Raw genomic sequence first — 25,650 nt, forward strand, 5'->3', positions numbered from 1 at the left:
TAATCATTTCTCATAAGAGAAGCTTACTTAAGTTTATCCTTCCTTTGGTTTACTGAAATGGGAGTTGAGAGCAAAACTTAACATGACTTGAAGAAAATATCTCCTTATCATTACTACTGGGAAAATTCTTTCTCTTTTAGCTATACCCAATCTTAATTTGGGGCCACTTCAATATGGGAATTAATAACTAAATCAAAGAAATAGGAAGTTGCTTAGTATGAAACAGATAAAGGTATCAGGGGATAGCCTTGCTGCTTTATTAAAGAAAATGTACACACACACACACACACACACACACACACTTTTCACAAACTCCAATTGACCTTTCTGCTTTCTATTTATGCAGAGGAAATGCCACTAGCTATTTTGGGTGATGCAGAGATAAAGGGGAGTGATAGAAGTTAATTATTTAATGTCTTCGGGGCTGAGGCTGGAGCAAAAGCTCTAGGTGTATTATAAAAGAGTCCAGCCATCACTGTGGGCTCAGGATAAAGGAAGCAGACAAATTGAGCAGTAGCTCAAGGGGGAGGGTGGCAGGGGACACAAAACAGTCTTTTAAGGTCATGGGAAGACTAATGGGTTAGAAGGTAATGGGGCCAGGCCACAAAGATGGTAAAGGAGCTGTAGTGAGACAATAAGGAGGAGAGAGGGGTGTATGTGTAAAAGAGAGAATGGGGGACAGGGCTGGGGTGGACACAGAGTAAAGAATGTTCTCAAATAATTCTGCCACAACCTGTGTGATGGGGGGAAATTGAATTCTTTTGAAGACTTGGATTCTAGACTTACTCTTGCCATTACTGTGTGATCTAGAGCAAGTCACTTCCTCTCCACCTGTTTCCTGCCTATGTCTAAACATTGCTGTAGAGAATCAAAATAGTGTAATGGGTTAAATCAAGTGAAATTGTCATTGTGGTTCAGCCTATTATGTAGAAGTGCTTCAAATGCTATAAAAAGTCCTCATCTTTGGAGGAGGATCTTTCACTTTATTTTTAGGCTGCCTGATCTTCCATCATTCGTGTTTTGCCCCTGAATGCTTCCTTAGGCTTCTAACATCCTGCTATTATCATACAAATGCACCCCCCCACACGAGAAATAATAATAATCACTTTGACATTTTCAGCTGGCACTTGACCAGCTGGGAACCAACAAAGGAGTGAGAAAATCTCACAGAGAGCAGCTCAGAAAAGGCACACACACATTGTACCAGTCCAGAGGTTGAGGACATGTCTTCAGACGTAGGCCTGTCACCCTATGGATTGAGCTACGCTCACCTGTTCCTTTGTGATAGTACCCCTTGCCCTGTTTGGGATAGAATGTTCCATGGAAACACTTTGTGTGTCCCTTTCTCTTGCTCTGCCTTTGGGAGTGGCCTTCCTAGATGTCAGTCAATGGGCTGACAGCAGACATCAGGAAGCTAGACTCAGCCCCCTGAAATCTGACCCCTTGCCTCATTTGAATGGCTTCTCCTCAATAAAAAGGTTCAGCACGTGCTCTCTTGCTCTCTTTCTGCAGACCCTTAAGGTCAGAGGAGCCACCACAGGACCCCAAAGAAAAAGGTCTCTCTGTCTCTTGTGTGGTTCTGTCATGCAGCCTGGTTCCCCTGGCATGACCCTGAGTGTTTTAGTCGTGAGGAACGGGACATCTCCCCACCCTGCCTATGGAACTTCAAAGTAATCATCACCAGACCCCAGGATTCCCAGTTCTTTTCTAATTTTATCAGGAAGTTTATAAATTTGGTTCAACAAATATACATTATAAAATAAGGTCTTCACAAATATTCCCTACAAGTACCATAATCAGGGTTTGAATGTCCCCACCCAGACTCAGGTTGAAATTGAATCCCCATGGTGAGGTAGTGAGAGGTGGCCCCAGGAGTGACCTTTAAGAGGTAATGACATCAGGAGGTCTCAACCCTCACAGAGGATCCATTAATGAAGTCATGGGTTAATGGGCTATATGGTTTTTCTCCAGAGTGGGTGTGTTATAAAAATCAGTTTGGCTTTGTCTCTTTTAGGCAGCCTTCTCACTATGTGATGCCCTAGGCCACCTCAGGTCTCTGCAGAGTCCCTCACCAGGTGTGGCTCCTTGATCTTGGACCTCCCAGCCTCTAGAACCATGATCTGAATAGAACTTTATTTTTTTTGTAAAATTACCCAGTCTGTGGTGTTCACTTACAGCATCAGAAAACAGACTGAGACATCCAGAATTGAAAACCTGACTCCAACAGGAATATTGTCAAAGTAAATTTGTAGGTCTACTACAGGAGGCAGTCTTTCTATAGCTAGAAACATGTTTGTCTTTCCAAAATACTGTGAATTTTCCTGCCTCAGGAGCTTGAATTTTCCAGCTCAATTCTTCTCTCCCTATACCCTTGACTGTTGTCACTTTTGTAGTTTTCAATATTTTCCCTACTACTTCACTCTTGAGTTTGGTTGTGGAACTTGTCTTGGCTGAGTGATGTACTCAGGGCTGGAAATATGTTGGTGCAGTTGGCTCTGTTCACTTGCACATCTGTCATCACCATTTAGCCCCCAGATTAGAGGACGATGATAAGAGACTTGAGGCAGAGAGCTCTGGATGTAACCCACAGAATGATTCAACGTCACCCCAGCCAATATGGAATAGAGCAAAAGTCATTTTGGGCAATCTGCAAACTTCTGAGCAAGAAACCAGTGTTTATTATTGTATACTGATCAGGTTTTATGACTGTTATGCAGCAATATTATGGCAACAAGCTAACCAATGTCTTCCCTTTTCCCAACATCATTTTCTCGAACACCAAATCCTCAAGTTTTGTGCTTTTTGGCATTAATTTTTGTTGATCTGGGGAAAGTTTTATGACCAGTTTTATGACTATGACTTCTTAGAAATAGGGATATCCCTTTTCAAAACAGCCCAGGTGAACCATGTATGCTCTCTTTTCTGGCTTTCAGTGTGTTTCAAGGCAACACTCAATAGGAGCATGGAGCCTACCTGGACCATCTTTTCTGAAGCTATGGTCTAATTCTTCTTTAGATTTCAGCTTAACATGTACTGAGTTCTCATCTTATATCAGGATCTAAATTTAGGCACACAATTTTGAGTGACAAGAATTTACCAAGCAAATAATAGGAAAAGATCTTATGAGCATAAGGAACACAAGAATGAAGAACATAGCCATGTGGGATTCTAGGAACTTGGAATCATTGGGTGCTTGTGGCACATAAAGTGTGATTAAGATTTAGAGAGGAAGAGGTGGTAGCCAGCCTCCAAGATGGCCCCCGTGATCCTCATTTCTGATATTCATGCCCCACATAGATCCCTATCACACTGCATCAGGTAACCCGTGTGACCAATAGAACACTGTACAAATGGTGGAGTATGACTTCTGAGACTAAGTCATAAAAGGCAGATTCCAACTTGTTTTCTCTAGGATCACTCGCTCTGGAGGAAGCCAGCCACCATGTTGGCAGGACATTCAAGCAACCTTATGGAGAGAACCACGTGGTGTGAAACTGAGGCCTTTTGCCAATATCTGGTACCAACTTACCAGCAATGTCAAGGAGCTATAGGAAGAAAATCTCCAGCCCTAGTCAAGCTTCTATTGACTGAGTCCCTCACTGACATTTGGATTAAAACCTCATGAGAAATCCTGAGGCAGAACCATTCCGATAAACCATTCCTTAATTCTTATCCACAGACATTGAAATAATGCTGTGTCATCACTACAAAGTTTTTGCAATAGATCACCTCACAGAAGGCAAAGCTCTACTGTGAGCTGTTGAGTCTGCTGTGCTATGCCCTGTAGTCAGGGACAGACAGGAGATATTGATGTATTGAGTTATTGACTTCTGGCTGAATCATGGCACCCTGTGGAGGATGGGTTTGAGGAAGGTGAGAATGGAGAAAGGTAGGTGGTAAGAGGTGTAGTCCAAGTGAGAAAAGATGAAGACCTGATGAAGTCAAGGAATTCTGAGATGAGAGGGAAATGAGACAACCCAGAACTGACTAGATGGGGAGAGGAGGCAGAGGAGTTATCGTGGAGGATCCTAGGTTTCTAGTAAGGGGATGGGTGGAGGATACAGAGCTCGCTAGATGAGGACTAGAGGATGGCAGGAATGCGGAGTTTGTTCCTGGGTGTATCAGGTTGGAGGTGCTTCTGGGATATTTGAGTGAAAAGGTCCAGTCCTGACACTGGAAGTGTCTTTAAAATTAGCTCTTATGATGAAGTGAATCTACTGAATGATGCCAGACATTATAGCAAAAGATATTTTTGAGGCTGTATATACCAATATTCAAAAACAGAGCGGGTTCCTAAAGGATGCCATCTCCTTTGAGTCCGCTAGATGTGATTCCAGGTATGTGAATATCTAAAAATAGTGATATCATCTAACCTTTTTCAGGAAGTCTATTAGATAAACTCCAACTGGCTCTAGCTGTTGGTACCTCTTTCCCCTTACCCCATTATATATATTTTTTCTAAATCAGAGGTTCAACCTTGGCTCCATATTTGAAGCAATGGAAACTCTCACAAGGATTGAACAGAACAGGTTAAAATTACCGGGCAGATGGTAGATGTTTGTTTGTTGCTAAGCACCACTTTTATTATAATTACTAACACATACTTACAAATATTTACAAACCAATAGAATTCACTGTGATATTTTTATACTTGCATATATGATGTATTGAACATGTTCATTCACCCTTCTTCTAACCCCAGCTCCCTGTAGTTTTCTTAATGACTAAAAAGTGAGACTAGATCCTTACCTCTTTCTCTCTCCTAAATGAAAAGGGAACTTGTCAGTGAAAAGGTTTTGTGAAATGCAAAGCTTTATTCAAATGTAAATTGTAACCTTTACCTTTAACTCCATGAGAAGCCAAAGATATTTTTGTTTTTAACTTTTTACTATGGAAAACATTCAACTATATAAAAGAATGACATAACAAAGCTGTTAATAAACCCAACACCCAATGTAAAAATTATGAATTCATGGCCACAATTATTTTTTATACCCATGGCATCTACCCGCCTCACTGGATTTTTTAATACCATTATTTATATTTCTGCATAATCTCTAAAAGTTAAATAACCCTTAAAAGCATGGCCATAATACTGTTATAATACCCCCAAATAATTAATAATAATTCTTTACACCAAATATCTTACTGTGTAACCTTTTCTAAATTTGTTTGTTCAAATTAGAATTTTAAAATGGTCCAATTACTTGTATTCATGTCTTCTGAATGAATCTCTTTTAATGTATGGGGTCTACCTCCGTGTCTCTTTTCCATTGGTAATTCATTTATTTAAAAAAAAAACAGACCATTTGTCTTGTAAACTTTCCTTAGTCTAGTTTTTATTAACTGCATCTTCCTGATTTTTTAAAAAATATACATTTTATTTTTTAGAAGTCTTAAATACTTAGAGAAAAATGGTGAGAATAGTAAAAGAGAATTCCCATACACTCTAGTCAATTTCTTCTATTGACATCTTACATTAGAATGGTCCCTTTCTTATAATAATGAATCAATAATGAATATACTTCATATATTATTATTAATAAAAGTTCATGCTTTATTCAGATTTCCTTAGTTATTATTTATTGTCCCTTTTCTGTTCCAAAATAATAGGCTATTTTATTGCAATAGTTTCTCAGTCATTTCTGAGAAACAGCATGACAATTTTAGATGGAATATTTGTATCCCCCAACCCCAAATTCATACATTGAAATCCTACCCCTGATGTGTTGGTATTAGGAAGTGGGACCTTCAAAGGGTGAGTAGGTCATGAGAACAGAGCCTTCATGGATTGGGCTAGTGATCTTATAAAGGAGACCCTAGGGAGCTCCCTTGCCCCTTCCCACCTGTGAGGTTTCACCAAAAAAAAAAAAAAAAAAAAAACAAATGGTCTTCTGAGAAGCAAGAACTGGCCCTCACCAGACACTAAATCTGCCAGGCCTTTGATCTTGGACTTCCCAGGCTCCAGAACTGTGGGAAATAAACTTCAGTTATTTGTAAGCCATCCAGTCTCTGGTCTCTTTTCCATGGCCCTAACAGTCCAAGATGATAACTGAAGCTTTACTGGTCAAATATTTCATAATATGTCCTTCTATTGAGATTTGTCTGGTGCTTTTTTTATGATTATATCAGGGTTATCTTTTGGGGAGAAAGATGACAAGCCCCAAAGTATCCTTATATCATTTCATCACATTATATCAAAGGTACACTCGCCCACCATGACTTACCAGTGTTCCATTGAGCTTGAACAACGGAGTAAGGTAGTGTTTATCAAGTTTGTCTACAAAGTGACTATTATTCAGCCTCCTGATTCCATCCTGTGCTCTCAGGAAGGAGTCACTCTATTCACAGTGCACACCTGAAGGTAGAGAACTGATGCTACACCTCCTTGACGACAGAGTACCACATATTTTCAATTCTTCTGCATGGAAGATTTTTCTTTTCTCCCATATTTCCTTTTACTTAGCTATTATTGATTTAGGTCAGCATAAAATGGTAGATATATGGTACTTTGGGTTATAATCCAATATTACTTTATTTTGCTACTTAAGTTGTATCAGCTCTAGCCATTGAGATCTCTTTTTTTTTTTTTTTTTAGGTTTTTGTGCCTTTCTCACTTGGACATTTGACATGTTTCTACCTATATGCACCCCCTCTTCCTATCCTCCCTTTTCTTCCTGATCCTCCTCCTCCCCTTTCTCTCTCATACTTCTGGCAAACCAGGTGCTCCAAGCACAGTATCTATTCCTCATGTATATTTCCTGCCAAACACTAGAACCAGCCATTTCTCTTGTATTTTTTTATTTGAAAAATCATGTTAGAAACCAAGATCAGGGCAAAAAGTAAGCTTCTTGTTACTGTGCTATCATTGCTTCTAGACCCTCTCAAATGACAGAGCACAGAATTATAAGTGTGTACACTAGCCCCTGTATAAACTCAGATCTGTAAATAATACGTAGACATCTGTATCTAAACATTAGTTCATATTAATGTCTCTAATTCTAATTCACTACGGCATGGATCATGCTGGTCTCTTCCTGATATTTGACAATGATGTTCCTTTGTAGTTCTTATATGTTGGTAGTTGTTAGATTGAGATTCAACTTCAACTTTTTAGCAAGAATATTTCATAGGAGGTGGTGTGTTCTTCCATCAAGAGGTAAACAATAACTATACTATTTATAACCATTGCTGATAATTACTTAGGATGCATCAATTTTTTAAGTTTAATATTTTTGATTAGCTTTCTCCTTATTTGATTAGCTGCAATGCTTTCATAAAAGAAATTTTCCCTCTTCTACTATTTACTAGCCCTGAGGTAAAACCCATATTTTAAAGAGAATAAAAATGCTTAATTCCTTTCCTTATTATTTTTAAATAATTAATTGGCTTTGTAGAATCTCCAAGGATGACCACAGAGTTTTTTTGTCTCTTTGAACCACTGTAATCTTAAAACAGCTTTTTAGCACAGGACTTAACCTCTAACTCTAGTCCTGACTACAGGGCAATATGTCTGAGCATGGCAGAATAGGGGTTAGGGACAGGGACAAGATTGGCAAAAGCAGAAAGCAATCTGAAAGCATGATAAGATTGGGGGAATCTTGGATGCCTCCAAATTCAATTAATCCTGAAAAAAACTCTTGTCTCCAAAGTCATTGAAGAGTCAATGATCTGGAAAGGGCAGGTTTGACCCTATATTATATTTTTTTTTAAAAGTCATCTAGGAGAAACCAAGCAACCTTGGAGTGATAGTGATAGTGAACCATTGTCAACCAGGGAGATGACAATGGTTCTCTGTCTCTGTCATTTTTTTTAACTATGTATGCACTTGAAACAAATTTGAAAAAATTAACCATGTCCCAGCAACAACCCCATGGATTCTGGTAGGACCTTGGAAGTTCTTAAAACCATTTTTGCAAGGTGACCCTATGTTTAACCAGAAGCATTCTCCATTCCCCTAGAACTCTTAGTGGGAGGACTGTACCACACCTAGGGCCTCATCATCTCCATCCAGTTGCCTGATGTTGGATGTTGCCCTGCTACTCATAAGACCAAGCTGAGAAAGATGATACCAAGAACAGCTCAACCCTCTTAGCAGAGCTGAGGGATCAGGATTGCAGCTGAGCTCCAAACCTGGGTCTTTAACCTAAGACTCAGCACTGTGCCCCCATCCTCCACTCCAAGAATTGCTACATTCACTTTGTGCCTGGCACAAAATTCAGAGTGCTTTACATCACTCGGCATCCTAATAGGTGGGGATCATCTCCATGTAACAGCTGAGCAGCCAGGGACCTGAGAGAGTTAAGTGACTGCTAAGTCACAAGCCTGATTCTGGGAGAGCTCTGGGCTCACCATGGGCTGTCATTTCCTGGATGTGACTTTATGCCCAGGGCCCTCTCAAGGAGCTGCCTCCTCATTCCTTTGGTGTAATAAACTTAGGACTTTGGGCATCGGGGCAGTCTTCAGGGTGAAGACTTAGCTGGGGTGCTGGATTGGGAATCCTCCATCAGCAGCATCATGCCTGGAGAGGCCCTTGCCTTGTGGCAAGGTAAGCCTCCTGTCTTCCACCCTCTCTTACTGCTCAAAGGTCTGAGGGAGCTTGTGGGTAAAATCCAGGAAGCTTAGGGGGCTTCTTGTACCTCAGACCACTCCCACATCTCTTCCCTGGCCATGAGTCTCACCCACAGCACCTTCTTTCACCTCCCTTCCCCAGAAAAAAATCTCTTCGGATCCTGTGGCTTTTCCATGTGCCACTACTGTCCATCAGACTCTCCACCCCCATCACTGCCCAGTGCCTGCTGCCTCTGATCCCTGACCACCTCCTTCCTACCATCCCATCTCAAAAAAATACCAGCCCTATTCACCCAGGCCAGAAACTGTAGCCTGAAGCTAGCCTAACTTTCCCCCAGTTTTCTTTCACCCCTTCTCCAGCCAAGGTAGTTCTCACACCCATCACTCCTCTCCATTCCCATTCCCACAGAAGGAAGCCAGCCTTGCTTCATTTCATTCTCAAACCAATCCAAGCCCCCTGCTTCGGGGTTCCATCCAGACCAAACCTGAGGTAGTTCTCTCAACATTCTAGTTCCTCAGCTCCCAGGACTCCTCAATAATTACATCCTGCTCAGACTACAAAACCTGTGCCTCCCAGCTCTCCAGACCTCCCTGGGACTATGTCATACAGACTATGACTTAAGCATCCACCTGCTGAGCTCAGAGCACCAGCCACACCTTTAGCCCCGCCCTGACTAAGGCCCCAATCCCAAGGAAGCTTTCCATTTCCCAAGGGTCTCAACTCCCTCCTAATCCTGTCCTGAGAGCCCCGTCCTGATTGGCTGCCGACCAATCCAATCACTACGCCCCAGGCCCCAGGACGCCTCGGTCCAGCCCTTGCGCCCCGTAGAGATGGGCCCTAACAGACCCGCCTAGACCCGAAGAGGTCCTAGGGGAAGCTTGCCCGCCTGGACACCTGGGCCAACAGCAAAACCCAAGGAATTCTAGGGTCATGGCCCGGTTCCAAAAGGTGGAACTGGCCGAGGCCCTGGAGTTGGGTCCCAACTGGAGACACTTCTGTTACGTACTGCTCTACGCACCCAACCCAGGGATGCTCTTCCACCGCATCCCGCTGCGGTATGCAGTGCTGGTGAGTAGGGGGCGCGCCTGGCCACTCCCTGCTCCAACTCTGCGCGCCTTTTCAGTGTCGCAGCCAACCCCACTTCCCCTCCCTCAGATGCAGATGCGGTTCGATGGACGCCTGGGATTCCCAGGAGGCTTTATGGAAATGCAGGACAGCAGCCTGGAGGACGGGCTGAACCGAGAATTGCAGGAAAAGTTGGGAGAGGCAGCGTCTGCCTTCCGCGTGGAGCGCACAGATCACCGAAGCTCACGCGCCGGGACCAAACCAAATATAGTGGCCCACTTCTACACCAAGCTTCTGACCCTAGAGCAGCTGGAGGCTTTGGAAGCTAGCGCACCACGAGCCAAAGAACATGGGCTGGAGGTGGGGGCCAGCCTGGGTGCTGCCCCACATCCCACCTGCCTCTCTCTCTCTCTTTCCCCATGGGCTCCCAGCCAAAAAGGAAACCTCCAACCAAACCATGCACTCTTCCCCAATTTCCAGGAATAGTTGGGATTTTGTTTATCTCTAATCTGGATAGTACTGAGTACTGCCAACCTGGTCTCCCTTCCCCATCTACTGGCCTCTGCCCACCAGGTTTCTCTGCTGTTCCTTATTGATAATGTGATAAGGATCAGTGGCGACACTCTAAGCACTTATCTTTGGGCCCTTATTTTTCATAGGTAGAAAATATAGCCCTGATGCTCAAGGCTAGGGGAGTAGGGAGATAGAAGTAGGTTCTCAAATGGTGGCGTGTATCAGAATCAAGAGGAGGAAAACTTATTAAAACAGCGATTACTGTGCTCACTTTGGCAGTACATATATTAAAACAGTGTATGTATCCCCAACTGCTGGGGAGAGGTGGGGCTGGAGAAAGTCTGGAGAATTTGCATTTTTCAGTAGGTCCCAAGTGAGGCTGAAACAGCTGCTGTAGGTTCTACATTCAAGAACCTCTGGTACCTAGAGGTTCTAGAACCATGTCTGAATCCCAGAGAGTCACTAAATTTTTCAGGGAAAGAGGTAGGAAAAATGAGTAGCATTTATGGACCTAGAGACCACGTCTTGGGTTAGGTGCCTGCTCGCGGTTGGACCCAGTCTGCTTCACTGAGGATTGAGCCTTGGGGCTGGTTCTGCCTGGTGTTAAGACCTCTGCTCTAGAGAGATACGTTGCAGAGGGTTGAGGTAACATGACAAGCTAGGTGGGGTCCAAATGTCCTGTCTCCTTGTTTTCACAGGTTCTGGGCCTTGTGCAGGTGCCTTTGTATACCCTACAGGATGGTGTGGGAGGCCTGACTGCCTTCCTGGAGAATTCCTTTATTGGCAATGCCCGGGAGGAGCTACTAGAAGCCCTCCGTGACTTACAAATTCTGGAACCTGGCTCTTTCTCAAACCTTAAGATCCCAGCTCATCACCTTCCAAGGACCCATGGAACCTGAGACTAGGACCTTGGTACTAGGAATGGAGGGATGAAGGGACAGGGGAATGTTTTCTCTTCTGAGCCTGAGAGGTAATACCAGATTAAAAAGACATGTGTAGGCAATGTGTTTTGAGCAGAGGGCCTTCCAAACGCAGGACATCAGGGACAGAAGTTCATAGCTCATTCCAGCAGTCCTGGCAGATTCTCAGGGTCGGCCTCCTCTTTATGCATGTGCATACACAGCCTGAAAACCCCAGGCTTGCACAGGAACAACCTGTGACCACACACAGTCTGACCCCTCTGTCCCATCATGTCTAGGTTAACCAGGAAGTGGCATTTGTGGGGCCTGCCTTGTCATCCTCCCTGCGCCTTCCTGAGGCGGGACTTCCCCATCTCCTATGCGCATGGCTGCTCTCCATGGGCTAGCCCAGCTTTCGTTCACTGGGGAGGGCAGAGGCAGAGGACCCTCTGCTCCCTGAGATGCTCCCACCCTTCCCTGGGGGTTGATTCCATAGTTGTGGGCTCCTGAAAGTAGGCAGAGGTCCTAATGGATACCTCACAGTTTTCTTCCTTGAAACTAAGCATAAAGGCTAAGATAGGGTCAAGGTCTTCTTGGGCTGACCTTGAGGCTAAGCCTCAGTCCTGGTGCCTGGTCTTTTAGCTACCTTAGTTTCTGAGGAAGGAATTGATCCAGCCCCTTATTAGCCCTCCCCTGACAAAAACCCTCCCAGAACTGATAATTGAACATTAAGGCCTTCTGTTGTTTCAACAGTTATGTAGCTACTCAATGCCAAGTATAGCAAAAGGTACAGAAATCCATTGCTCTAGCTCTTCAAGTCTCCAGAACAGGGTCAACTTTTTTTATTTTTTTCTTTTATTTTGGGGGGTACGGGGGAATTGAACTCAGAGGCATTCGACCACTAAGCCACATGCCCAGCCCTATTTTGTATTTTATTTAGAGACAGGGTCTTAGTGAGTTGCTTAGCACCTGGTCATTGCTGAGTTTGGCTTTGAACTAGCAATCCTCCTGTCCCAGCCTCCTGAGCCACTAGGATTATGGGCATGTGCCACCTCACCCAGCCAAAGTCTTTTTTCTTAATCACATACAACATATATTGTATATCACATACAACAAGTCATTTTAAAAGTATGTGTACATTGTGGAATGGCTAAAGGGAGCTAATGAACATATGCATTACCTCATATACTGGACATTTCTTTGTGTGGCAAGAATTCTTAAAATGTACTCAGCAATTTTAAAGAACACACTACCTTGTTTATTAACTATGGTCAGGATGATGTGAATCTACCCCTTGAATTTATTACTTGTAAATTAAATTTTTTATCCTTTGACCAAGAACTCTGCAGTCCACCCCAGTCCCTGGTAACCAGAATTCTGTTCTCTTGAGTTTCATTTTTTTAGATAGCTCATATAAGAGAGAACATGCGGTACTTTCCACATCTTGACTATTGTGAACAATGCTACAATGCACTTGGGAAGGCAAAAATCTCTTCCACATTCTGATTTTCTTTCCTTTGAATATATATGTAGCAGTGGGATTGTTGGATCTTATGGTAAGCTTATTTTTAATCCTTTTAGGAATCTCCATACCGTCTTCCATAGTGACTGTACTAATTTATATTCCCACCAATGGTGTTCCAGGGTTCTCTCCTCTCCACTCTTGTCTTTTGACTTTTCCATAATAACCATTCTAACAGGTATGAGGCGGTGGCTCATTATGATTTTAAATTACATTTCCCTGATAATTAGTGATGTTTAGTGTTTTTTCCTATACACATTGGCCATTTGTATGTCTTCTCCTGAGAAATGTCTGATAGGCTCTTTGTCCAATTTTTAATCAAGCTGTTACCTTGCTATTGAGTTTGGTTCTTTTGCATTTTGGATATTAATTCTCTATCAGATGTTTGGTTTACAAATATTTTTACCATTCTGTAGAATATCCATTCACCATTTATGGTTTACTATACAGAAACTTTTTTGTTCGATACAATTCTATTTCTCTATTTTTGCCTTTGTTGCTTGTAATGTTTAGGCCATATTAAAAAATAATTACTGGAGCTTTCCTCCTTTATTTTCTCCCAGTAGTTTTATAGTTTTGTTCCATGTTTACATCTATAATCCATTTTGAGTTTGTTTTTAATTTGGGGTGAGATAAAAGATATAATTTCATTCTTTTTTTGTTTGGGGGGATACCCAGGATTGAACTCAGGGGCACTCAACCACATCCCTTGCTGAGAGCCACAGCCGAGTCTGTATGGCCCCTGGCATTTTGCCAACAGTATTGATTGACAGGCAAGGTGTTAATATCCGCCTCTGCCACTACTTTTGAGTTCTAGCGCTATTTTTGAGTTCTCGTGCTATTTTTAGTTCTCACGGGGATTCCCCGGGAGTTCCCATTGGTTGGCGAAGTGCAAGAGGAGGATTTTCCGGGGAGAGATTTCCAGCGGGGAGTTCCTGCAGGAGCCTCGTGGCTTTCGGGAGGATTCCCCAGGAGCGTATGTGAGGTTTTTTTCTTGCAGTAAAAAAATAAAGTCTGTTCTTGCTTCAGTGGCTCGTGATTTGTGCCCAGCCAGACTGCGGCAATCCCTAGCCCTTTTTTTGTATTTTTATTTAGAGACAGGGTCTCACTGAGCTGCTTAGCACCTTGGCTTTGCTGAGGCTGGCTTTGAACTCATGATCCTCCTGCCTCAGCCTCCTGAACTACTGGGACATATTTGCATGTGGTTATGCAGTTGTCCCAACATCATTTATTGAAGAGTCTTCTTTCCCTTTTTGTGTGTTATTTGCATCTTGTTGAAAATCATTTGACTGTAAATGAATGTATTTGCTTCTGGGCTCTCCATTCTGTTCTGTTGATCCATCCACACACGTTTGTGCCAGTTCCATGTTGTTTCGATTACTGTCACTTTGTAGTATATTTTTAAGTCAACTGTTGTGATATCTCCCACTTTGCTTGTTTGCTCAAGATTGCTTTGGCTATTCAGGATCTTTTGTGGGTCCATACACATTTTAGAATTGTCTTATTTCTGTGAAATGTCATTGGAATTTTGATAGGGATTACATTGAATCTGTAGATCGTTTTCAGCATATGAACATTTAAATGTTGATTCTTCCAATCTGTGATCCTGGGATCTCTTTCCATTTATTCATGTCAGCTTCAATTATAATCATCAGTGTTTTATAGTTTTGATGAATAGGTCTTTCTACCTTCTTGGTTAAACTTATTTCTAAATATTTTCAGTTTGTAGTTATTGTAAATGGGATTGTTCTTTTTATTTCTTTTTCAGATAGTTTGTCATCAGTGCATAGGAATGCTTCTTATTTTTGTTAACTTTTTAATCTAAAAATTTACTGAACTTTTAAAAACCATTGTTTTGCCTTATTTTTTAAATTTTTTATCTTATTTTAGAGTTGTAGTTGGACACAATACCTTTACTTTATTTTTGTGTGGTGCTGAGAATTGAACCTAGGGCCTCGCATGTGCTAGGCAAGCGCTCTGCCATTGAGCCACAACCCTAGCACCATGCCTTATTTTTAAAGAACTTTATTTTATTTTTATTTTTTTCCTTTAATTTTTTGTATTTTTAGATATACATGACAGTAGAGTGTATTTTGACATGGAATATAACTTGTTCTAATTAGAATCCCATTCTTATAGTTGTACATGATGTGGAGTTTCACTGATCATGTATTCATATATGAAAATAAGAAAGTAGTTATATTTGATTCATTCTACTGTCTTTCTTATTTCAATCCCTCCTCCCTTCTCTTCATTCCCCTTTGTCTAATCCAATGAATTTCTATTTTATTTCTTTAATGTGGTGCTGAGGATCAAACACAGTTCCCCACACATGCTACGCAAGCATTCTACCACTGAGCCACAACCCCAGCCCCTGAATTTTCTATTAGTCTATAAGTACTATTAGATATAAAATAATGTGACTTGCAAACAAGGACAATTTAACTTCTTCCTTCCAATTTGAGTACCTTTAATTTCTTTCTCTTGCCTATTTTCTCTGGATAGTGCTTCCAGTGTTATGTTAAATGGGCATTTTTATTTTATTTCAGATCCTAGAGGAAAAGATTTCAGTTTTCACTGATATCAGCTATCTATTGGTTATATATGGACTTTACTGGGTTTATGTACAGTTTTTCGATCCCTAATTTGTTGAAAGTTTCTACCATCAAAACATGTTGAATTTTGCCAATTTTTTCTCTGCAATTATTGGAATAATTTTTCCCTTTTATTCTGTTAACATGGTATATCACATTTATTGATTTGTACATTTTTAAACATCAATGCATCCTTGGGATAAATCTTGCTTGGTCATGGTAAACGATCCTTTTTATATGCTGGTAAATTCAATTTGCTACCATCTTATTGAGGATTTTTGCATCTGTGTTCATCAGGGATATTGGTCTATAGTTTTTTTATACTGTCCATGTCTGGCTTTGGTATCAGGGTAATGATGTCCTTAAAAAATTAATCTAGGGGCTGGGGTTATGTAGCAGAGTGCTTAACTACCATGTGCAAGGCACTGTGTTCGATTCTCAGCACCACATATAAATGAATAAAACAAATGTCCTTCAACAACTAAAAAAAATTAATCTGGAATTATTTATTCTTTGATTATTTTTGGAAGAGTTTTGGATGAATTTATATTAATTCTTCTTTCAATGTCTGGCAGAATTAGTAGTGAAGCATAAGTTTTTCTTTGATAAGAAAGAGAAAAACTTTATAACTGATTCAATCTTACTTATTAGTGGTCTGTCAGATTTTTTCTTCATGATTCAGTTTTTGTAAGTTGTATGTGTCTAGAATTTCATCGATTTCTATTCAATTTTTTGGCAAACAATTATTCGTTATAGCCTGTTTGGATGTTTTGTATTCCTCGATTATCAGTTCTAATATCTCCTCTTTCACCCCGATTTTATTAATTTGAGTTAATTTCTCTTAATCTAGTTAAAGCTTTGAGTTAATTTCTCTTAATCTAGCTAAAGCTTTGACAATTTATTTTTTTTTTCAAAAACTGACTCAGTGCCATTAATTCTTTTTCTAGCTTTATTTCTTCTCTGATCTGTATTATTTCTTTCCTTATACTAACTTTGACCTTAGTTTGTTCTTTTTCTAGTTCCTGGAGGTTGTTATTGAAGATATTTCTTATTTTTCGATGTAGGCATTTACTCCTATTGACTTACCTCCTAGGTCTGCTTTTGTTGCATCTTATAGATTTTGATACATTTTGTGTTCATTTTGACTTGTTTCAAGATATTTTAAAATTTCCCTTTTAATTTCTTCTTTGACCCATTGGTTGTACAGAAACATGTTTCATTCCCAGGGATCTGTGAATTTTCTGAAACTTGTCCTATTATCAATTTCTAGCTTCATGCCATTGTGGCTAGAAGAAATACTTGATAAGATTTCAGTTTTCTTAAATTTGTTGACTGGTTTGTGGTCTATCATAAGATCTGCCCTGAAGAGTGTTTTGTGTATTTCTTGAGAATAATGTGTATGATGCTGTTACTGGAATGGGATGTTCTGTGTATGTCTAATAAGCCCATTTAGTCTAAAGTGTAGTATAAGTCCAGTGTTTCCTTCCTGATTTACTGTCTGTATGATTTGTCCATTGGTGAAAGTGGGGTATTTAAGCCCCTTATTTTTGTTTTACTGTCAACTTCTCCCTTGAGATCACTTAGTATTTGCTGTGTTTAGATGCTCTGATATTGAGTGCATATGTATTTATAATTACTATATCCTCTTGATGAATTGGCCAATTTCTTATGACTTATAGTCTTTAATTTCACTTTATTTATTTATTTATTTATGGTAATAAGGATCAAACCCAGGGCCTTGCATATGCTAAACATGTGTTCTACTTCTGAACTGCATTCCTAGCCCAGTTTTTTATTTTAAATAATTTGTTGGCAAGCAGTTATTTGTTATAGCCTGTTGGGATGTTTTGTATTCCTCAGATATCAGTTTTAATATCTCCTCTTTCACCCTGATTTTATTAATTTGAGTTAATTTCTCTTAATCTAGCTAAAGCTTTGTCAGCTATGTTATCTGATATCTATGTACCTACTCCTGCTTTCTTTTGGCTTCCATTTGCATGGAATATCTTTTCTCATCCCCTCACTTTCCATGTATCTGTGCCCTTAAGAACAAAGTGAGTCTTTTGTAGGTAGTATATAGTTGGATCTTGTTTTTTAAATCTATTCAACCACTCTGTCTTTTTTTTTTAAGAGAGAGAGAGAGAGAGAGAATTTTTTAATATTTATTTTTCAGTTCTCAGTAGACACAACATCTTTTTTTGTATGTGGTGCTGAGGATCAAACCCGGGCCGCACTCATACCAGGCAAGCACACTACCGCTTGAGCCACATCCCCAGCCCTCAACCACTCTGTCTTGATTGGAGAATTTAATTAAGGTAATTATTGATAGGTAAGAAATTATTCTTGCCAGTTTGTTCATTGCTTTCTTGTTCTTTCATAGCTCTTTTGTTCCTTTGTGATTAGGTGATTTTCCTGATTTTCTTGTTATCATTTTGCTTTGTGATTACCATGAGGCATATGTAAAATATCTCATAAAAGGCTACTTTAAGCTGATGACAGCCTTACTTTATCAGATACAAAAGTTCTACACTTTTAATCCATCCCTTTTTGATGTTTTTAATGTCACAGTCTACCTTTTTTTGTATTGTATGTTCTTTAATAAATTGCAGATATTATTACTTGTAATAGTTTTTGTCTTTCAAACTTTAACCTAAAGACATAGTGATTTACACACGATCGTAACAATGTTAAAATATTCTGAACTTGACTAAGTGTCTGCTTTTTGCAGTGAGTTTTTACATTTCATATATTTTTGTGTTACTAATAATCATCCTTCACTTTTGGCTTGAACTGAAGATATTTCAAACAGGCCAGAAAGTAATGAACTTCCTCACTTCTACTTATATAAGAAAGTCTCTATCTTTCCTTCATTTCTGAGGGACATCTTTCCTGGTATTGCCGAAAGTCTATTTCTTTCTGCCCTCAGAATATATCATTCCACTCTCTCCTGGCCTGTAAGTTTCTGCTGAAAATCTTCTGCCAATGTTTTTGGAGTTCCCTTATATATTATATTTCTTTTGCTGCTTTGGGGGTGCTCTCTTTCTATTTGGCATTTGACAGTTTGATTTTAATATGTCTTGGCATATTCTTGTTTGCATTGAATCGTATTGAGAATCTTTTTATTTTTATTTTTTATTTGTTCTTATTAGTTATAAATGACAATAGAATGTATTTTGACATATTATACATATATGGAGTACAACTTCTCATTCTTCTGGTTGTACATGATGTAGAATTACATTGGTCCTGTAATCATATATGCACATAGGAAATTGATGTCCAATTTATTCTCTTTCCTATTCCCATCCCCCTTCATTCTCTACATCCTCCTTCTCTTCCCTACCACCATCCCCTTATTGTGAGTCAGTATCTGAATATTAGAGAGAACATTTGGCATTTGGTTTTTTGGGATTGACTTATTTCACTTAGTATGATAGTCTCCAGTTCCATCCATTTACCAGGAAGTGCCATAATTTAATTTCTCCTTATGCTGAATAATATTTCCTGATTGAAGATCTTTGATCTTCCTTTTCGTAGATATTTATAGGTTTTCCTAGATTGGATAGTTTTATATTTCTACTTCTTTAAATAAACTTTCTTCCCCTTCATCTTTTCCCCTCTTCCTCTTGACTGTTATAACACATTTGTTCTTTTGATGCTGTCCCATAAACCTTGTAAGGTGTCTTCATTTCTTTTTACTCATGTTTTTCTTCTGTGCTTTCAAAAAACTTGTCTTTGAATTCGCAGAAAAACTTTCTTCTGCTTGAAGACTTCTGTGAACCCTGGTTTCAAATAAGGTTTGTCCCCTTTAAAACTCATGTTGAAATTTAATTCCCAATGTGATGGTATCGAGAAGAGATGGGAACTTTAAGAGGTAATTTGTCATTAAAAGAGATCAATGCAGTTCTAATGGGACTGGCATAGTCACCACAGGAGTGGGCCAGTATAAAGTAAGCCACTCCTCATGTTTTGTCTTTCTAATGGATGCACTTCTTTGCCCTGCTTTCTGTATGACAGTGCAGCATGAGGCTGCATCTAAGTGGAGCAGATGCCAGTGCCATGGTCTTATGCTTTGTAGCCTCCAGAATCATGAGCCAAAATAAATTCATATTCATTCTCTCTCTCTCTCTCTCTCTCTCTCTCTCTCTCTCTCTCTCTCTCTCTCTGTCTTTTTAATAAATTTTCCAGTCTCAGGCTGGAGATATAGCTCAGTTGGTAGAGTGCTTGCCTCACATGCACAAGATTCAATCCCCAGCACCACACACACACACACACACACACACACACAAAGGAAAATCTTACTGTATGTTAATTGTACCTCAATAAAATCGACACAATTTTTTTAAATGCCAAAAAATAAATTATCCAGTCTCAACTATTCTAACAACAGAAAATGAACTAAAAATAGCACTTCCTTTCATTTATCATTTCATTCATTGTGTAATTCAGCTCCATAGCATGTGTGTGTTAATAATTTCAACATCTCTCTTATATTTGTATTTTGGGCAATTTATTGTTTTCCTGATTTTCAATAATTGCACATCTTTATTTTTTTGATAGTTGATGAGCTTTCTTGAAGCCATTATGTTGAGTTCTTTGTTTGGCAATGTCGTTTATTAACCCCCAGCACAGAGGGGAGGTAAGATCAATAATATGAACTGTGATGTCTATGTACCTGTTAAGTGTTCACATGTGAAAAAATAAGAAACTGATGAGTCCCATTTGGGTATTTTTAACTATTAGTTGAGCCAGTCTGGAAGGGCACTCATTGGAGAATATTTAATCTGAAGGAAAAGAAGGAAGTAGTTAAATAGGAATATGATAAGTGTTTTCCAGAGAGAAGCATGTGTCAAGGCTGTGAGGGAGGAAAATCTTGGCAAAGCGTCCCAAAATTTAATGTTTAAAGTAATAACCATTTCATTATAATTCAAGATATTATGGACCAGAAATTTCCAGGGGGCCCTTTGGGTACCTGCTCCACATGACTGTGATGCAGATCTTGAACAGGCCTGATGGTATTGAGCTGGCACATAAGGCCTGTCTGCAGTATCTCAGGTACCTTCAGTTAGAGGTCTGGCACCTTGGCAGGGATGATGGGAAGCCTGGGCTGAGTGGGACCCAAATTCCTGTATGTGTCCTTAGCACCATAGTCTAGGTAGATGAAATCCCCACTTGGTGAGTCATGACACCCGGAGAAGTATTCTGGGGACTGAGATCTGGCCTTGGAAATTGGACAGTGTAACTTTTGCTACATGGTTGATCAAGCAGATCATTTAAAGTCAGCCAACATTCAAAGGTAAGGGGATTAGGTGCTATTTCTTGAAGGGGGAGTGAGGGACCAAGCAGAGAAGTAGCAAAGAATTTGTATACAACTCTACTGATTAAAATGGTCTAGGGAGAAAAAAGGTATCCTTAGACAAAAGTAAAAGAGAACTACAGCAGGATAACTAGGTTGGAGTCAGACAGTACAAAGCCTTCAGGTCAGAGTGAGGGGCCTGGTGTATGTTTGAAGGAAACCACTTCTTCTGCTGTGGACTGGACGGGGACAGGAGAGGAAGGAGGAGACAGAGTAGGTATCCACAGTAGAGGGTGATGACCGGCACCAGAGTGAGGGCAGTGGATGTGAAAGGAAGTGGGCGCATTGGAGAGTGGCCAAGGTGGTATCATTGGCATGGCCTACTGATGGACTGGTTGTGGGAAGATGGGGTGAGGGAAGAGGGGTGCTCAGGGATGACTTTAAATGTATGTCTTGAGGCATTCAAGCTGTGAATGAAGAGAGAGACTGCTGGGGAGATATCATAGTACACTTCTAGGTAATTTACATAGAAACAACTCTATTTCATTCACAGTTCTTGAAGTCCAAGGGCATGGTCTGACATTCACTTTGCATCTGGTAAGGGTTCTCTTGCAGGTGGGGACTCTGCAGAGAATCCAGAGATAAGTTGCTTTTATTTCTAAAAATTCAACAATTCCTCATTAATCCATTAATCTATGAATGAATTAATCCCTCATGACCTGGTAACCTCTTTAAAAATCCCACCTGATCTTGCCTGTTAATACCTCACATGAGGATTAAATTTCAACATGAGTTTTGGTGGGGACGTTCATAACATAGCAGTGGGGAAGTAGGTTCCTCAGAGAATAGGATCAAATTATCCATTTCAGGCAGACTAAGACATTTGTGAGTCATCTTTATTAAAAAGGGTATACAAATTTCATCAAACTGGATGATGTCATTTTCTGTAGTTTTGATGTGGTTTGTTTCCAAAGGGGTTGTGTGCCAGAAGTTTGGTTCTCACTGTGGAAGTATTGAGGCCAGACCTAGTAGGAAGTAGTAAGGCCACTGGGGGGTGACCACACAAGAGTGAGTTTTTATGAAGCAAGGCCTTCCCACCTGCTTGGCCTCTTTTGCATAGGGTGAGTTTGGTTTCCACTCTGCCATGTTGTGGCCCAGAAAATGGTCCTCAGAAAAGAACAGATCCATAGAGCTACCCAACCTGGGATGTTAGCTTCCCAAATGTGCCTAAATAAACTTCTGGTCATGGTAAAGTACCACGTTCAGGTATTTTAGTACAACAGCAGAAAGTGGGTTAATAAAGACAGGATGGAAGTTGGGGGAGCTTCTTGAAGTGACACAGTCCACGGAGAGGAGGAGGAATGACATTGAATAGGAAGAGAGTCCTGCAGCCTAGAAAGGTTCAGAAAGAGAATGTGGGAAAATAGAAAGGGTTAGAATGGCCAAATTAGGGGTGGGATGATAAAGGAGTTTCAATCTCTTTGATGAAATGAGTCAGACCATCCACTCAACATGGTGAGGATGATCCTGGAGGGCATGAAGTACCCATTCCTCTCAGGAGCAAGCTGATGGGACACAGCAGAATGGCAGGGCAAGGGCGAGCTGTGAGGTGGTCTGCTAGAGGGGAAACTAGGCCCTGGGCTGAGTACATGCATGATGGGGTGCTGAGCACCCTTCTCCCTCAGTAGTGTTTAGAGGTTGAGAGAGAGACTGCAGAGTTGGAGTTTTGCAGGGCAGTAAAAGACAGGGAGAGAGGGGAGGCAGTTGAGATGAAGGCAGATGAGAAATAATGATGAGTGTGGGATCCAGGGTTTAATCTGGATAAAACAAGAAAAGAACAGAGCAGTTGACATCAGAGTGAATAGAAAATTAGAAGTTGTGATGAGATAGACACCCCAGGATGGTGAGGGTGGAGTTGAAGGTGTATCTGAGCCAGAGATGAATATTCTGTACATTGAGGGGTGGGGCAATCTTAGGTAAAGTTGGGGTCCAGGCCAAGACACGTTGTGGTTAGCAAGAGCCAGTGAGACCAGAGGGTGAAATGAGCCCCCAAACAGGTGAGGAGGCCAGACACTGGCAGATGCTGGAGAGGATGGTGTGAGTCAAGAGCCAGAAGCCTCAGTGACCAAGACAGTGACCACAAGGCCAGCGCCAGCTGCCAGGAGGTACAAGTGGGCATGTCAGGACAGAGTCTCCCAGGAAAGGGGCACTGGAGGATCAGAGTGGAAAGTGGTCTGGAAGTGCACTTCAGAGCCATGTGGGACCCAGTGGCAGGTGTTGTCCTTTGACATTTGGGGGAGTGTGATGGGGAGCAGCTGCAAAGATCCAGTAGCTCCTGAAAGGGTTAATTACTCTGTCATGTTATCCTCACCTGTTGCTTTTGTCACCTTGTATCCAAAGTAAACTCTGAGGGGGGTGGGCGACAGAGACAGGGCCCTGTGAGTGCCTCCAGGGCCCCAGGCTGGACCAGCTTTATCTGTGCCTGATACCACCAGGCCTCATCACCTCTGCAAGGGAGGGGGGACCCTGAGGCTGAGAGAGACCAGAGAAACTCACCCATAGTCGCTCCACTAACAGACACCTCAGCTTGGTGCTGGTTCGTACGTGGTGGCTCCCAGAACTCATCTTCAGATCAAATCTGGACCGATGTCATGAACAATTTTTTCGATCCTTCACAAATTCTTCTTACTCTGCTTGACTTGACTGACAGGCTCCTTGTGCCTCCTGGGCAGATTTTTTTATCCACCGCTTACTTAAATTAAACTTCCTTTGGTCCCTGGAGAGGGTGAGGGGAGGTGTCCATAACTCTCTGAATTCTCCAGCAAACAAACCCGCCCAGTCAGCAGGTGACTTCCCCACCAGCCATCATAAAAGTGGTCGATTGTGCTTTGACTTCATTTCAGTGGCCTGTTCCCAGCAGTGTGCAGATGGACAAGAGGGAGGACAGGCTGGCCCAGACTCTGCATTTCTCCTCCTCTCACCTACTCCCATCCCGCTGAGAGCTGAATAAGCCAGGAATGGCTGCCACGCAGGTGTTCCCTGGCCCTTCTCAGTCCAACCCTGTGTGGTGGACAGAAGATGGAGGCTCTGTGCAACACTCCCACCCCCACCACCTATGTCCTCTGCTAACTGCTGGGAGGACTTTCAGCCCAGCTCTTGACCTCTTTTCCTTATCTGAAGTGTTGGGCTGTGGAACCTGGGGTGAGGGTTAATGGAGGTGACACTGGGCATGAGCTTTGGAGAGATGCAGCCAGCATAGGATCAGCACAGGATGCTGGTTCCCTCTTGCTTCTTAGCACAGGTTGTTTCTGAGAAGGTGAGAGCCCCCCCCTCTCAACCCCCACCACACACATGCCTGCCTCTCTCAGCATAATCATCCAGGTGTTTCCACCTGTCAACACTGTCTTTTCCCTGGAGCGTGCTGGCTGCTGGGGCAGAGAACACACTGTGGGGTTGCACCTCCTCCTGAGTTAAGTGCTTCTGCTGCTTCTGGGCTGACACATTTGGGGGAAAGAATGACTGTCTCCTTCTGCAGCCACCTGGGCTGTGGGGAAGGCTGAGTGAAGCAGACAAGACCGGTGAGTGAGAGTGGAAGGCAGGGTGTCTGTGAGTTCATTGCACAGAAAACATTTAAGCCCTGTACCTTAAACAGACTGGAAAAGAGGGGTACAGGTTGCAAAAATGGGGGTATTGCAGTCCATCTGTGATAACATTCACGGTTGGCAAATTAAACCATGCTGGATTGATTTAATTGCTCACCTCCGGAGGACAGAAGAGCAGTAGGCAGGGCGTTCAGTTTAAAACACAGTACTGAGGCAGAGGAATGTGGCAGTTCTTGCTCCCTCAGTGGTGGACAGTCTGGCAGAGACCATGTGGGCAGGGGCAAGCACACCCTCAGCCCCACTCACAATTGCTCAGACACACGAGAAACGCGACAGTGGTGAAGGGCCCAGGGAAGGATGTGAAACACGCAAGGAAACTCCTTACCCATCACCTCCAGGGCCCGTGGACTCTGTGTGCCTAGGTCCTCCCCAATGTGCCAGCCCCACCCAGGGCCCAGCACAGGCTCTCCTCCTCTGCCCTGCAATGGCCAAGCACATTGTCCTGCCATTCAGCATGGCAAGCATTTCTGGGGATTCAACAATTATCAAGAGGCCCCCCAGAATGAGAAGTCCCCAGAAGGACTGTTGTCCCCCTTTAAATCTACCCCATGCTTCTGAAAGGAAAGACCAGGTAGATTTCAACATCCTGGTATCCAGCCCTGATTCTAGGGTGTGTTGAGGCAAAGACCTGTTGAACAGGAAGGAGAGAAAGGGTGAATGACCTTGTGTTTGAGATCAAAAGAGTGGAAAAATTGCTTCCAGTCAAAATCCATAAAGAGGTAACAACATTAGGTCTTTTCCCACATGGTTCAACATTGGACAGGAAGCAAACATTGGATGTCCGTGATGAAGAGAATTCTCTGGAAGAATTATTCCAGGGCACAGAAGCAATTGCTCAGGAATTTAAGGAAGGTGTGGAGACTGGGATGTGAGGAAGAAGAGATGATGCATGCAGACGACACCCTAAGAAAAAGTATAAAACAATGGAAGTGAGCAGAGGACGTGGTGGAAATAGAGGTCAGATAGTGGTGGGCATGATGATGCGTGCCTCTAATTCCAGCTACTCTGGACTATTTCAAATAGCAGTTCAGCCTCAGCCATTAAGGGATGTAAGGCTGGGGATGTAGCTCAGTGGTTGGTCACCCCGGGTTCAGTCTCTAGTAATCATCATCATCATCATCATCATCATCATCTGATTGTGGAAAGTCAGCCACTAATAATTGATAGTAATAGGAAGGACACACGTGGGAGAAACAATACTTCAGCATAGCCAAGAGTAATACTTTCCTAGACTGAAAGAGCCTACACTCGGAGGCTACAATAGTCATTGTTTAGGGGAATACAGTTGACAGTTGTATTAGACACCTTTACTTTGCTTTGACAGAATACCTGAAAAAAAATAAAATAAAAGGAGGAAGGATTTATTTTGACATTTTTTTTTCAGAAGTTTCAGTGTGTGGTGACTTGACATCATAACTTTGTGCCTCTGGCGATGTGGAACATCATGGATGGGGAGCACGTACTAGAGCAAAGCTTCTCACCTCATGGCAGCCAGGAAGCAGAGAGATTAAAGAGAGTCAGGGAAGA

The 25,650-nt window shown here is 41.7% G+C and overlaps 1 protein-coding gene across 1 annotated transcript; it reads left to right on the forward strand.

Annotated features, from left to right (window-relative positions):
* Positions 1 to 9,502: 9,502 nt before the first annotated feature.
* Positions 9,503 to 11,049, forward strand: LOC113179357 (U8 snoRNA-decapping enzyme-like). Its single transcript, XM_026383930.2, has 3 exons — positions 9,503 to 9,640; positions 9,728 to 9,997; positions 10,849 to 11,049. Exons 1-3 carry the CDS (start codon positions 9,503 to 9,505, stop codon positions 11,047 to 11,049), a joined length of 609 nt encoding a protein of 202 aa, XP_026239715.2.
* The last annotated feature ends 14,601 nt before the right edge of the window (positions 11,050 to 25,650 follow it).

This window comes from Urocitellus parryii, chromosome 2 (assembly GCF_045843805.1).
Source record: "Urocitellus parryii isolate mUroPar1 chromosome 2, mUroPar1.hap1, whole genome shotgun sequence".
In the NCBI taxonomy this organism is placed as follows: Eukaryota; Metazoa; Chordata; class Mammalia; order Rodentia; family Sciuridae; genus Urocitellus; species Urocitellus parryii.

Excerpts from the sequence above, each read along its gene's own strand:
- LOC113179357 (XM_026383930.2), top strand. The coding sequence starts at position 9,503 with ATGGCCCGGTTCCAAAAGGTGGAACTGGCCGAGGCCCTGGAGTTGGGT. Across the intron at positions 9,641-9,727 it reads CGCTGCGGTATGCAGTGCTG|ATGCAGATGCGGTTCGATGG; the intron begins GTGAGTAGGGGG and ends CCCCTCCCTCAG. Across the intron at positions 9,998-10,848 it reads CCAAAGAACATGGGCTGGAG|GTTCTGGGCCTTGTGCAGGT; the intron begins GTGGGGGCCAGC and ends TTGTTTTCACAG.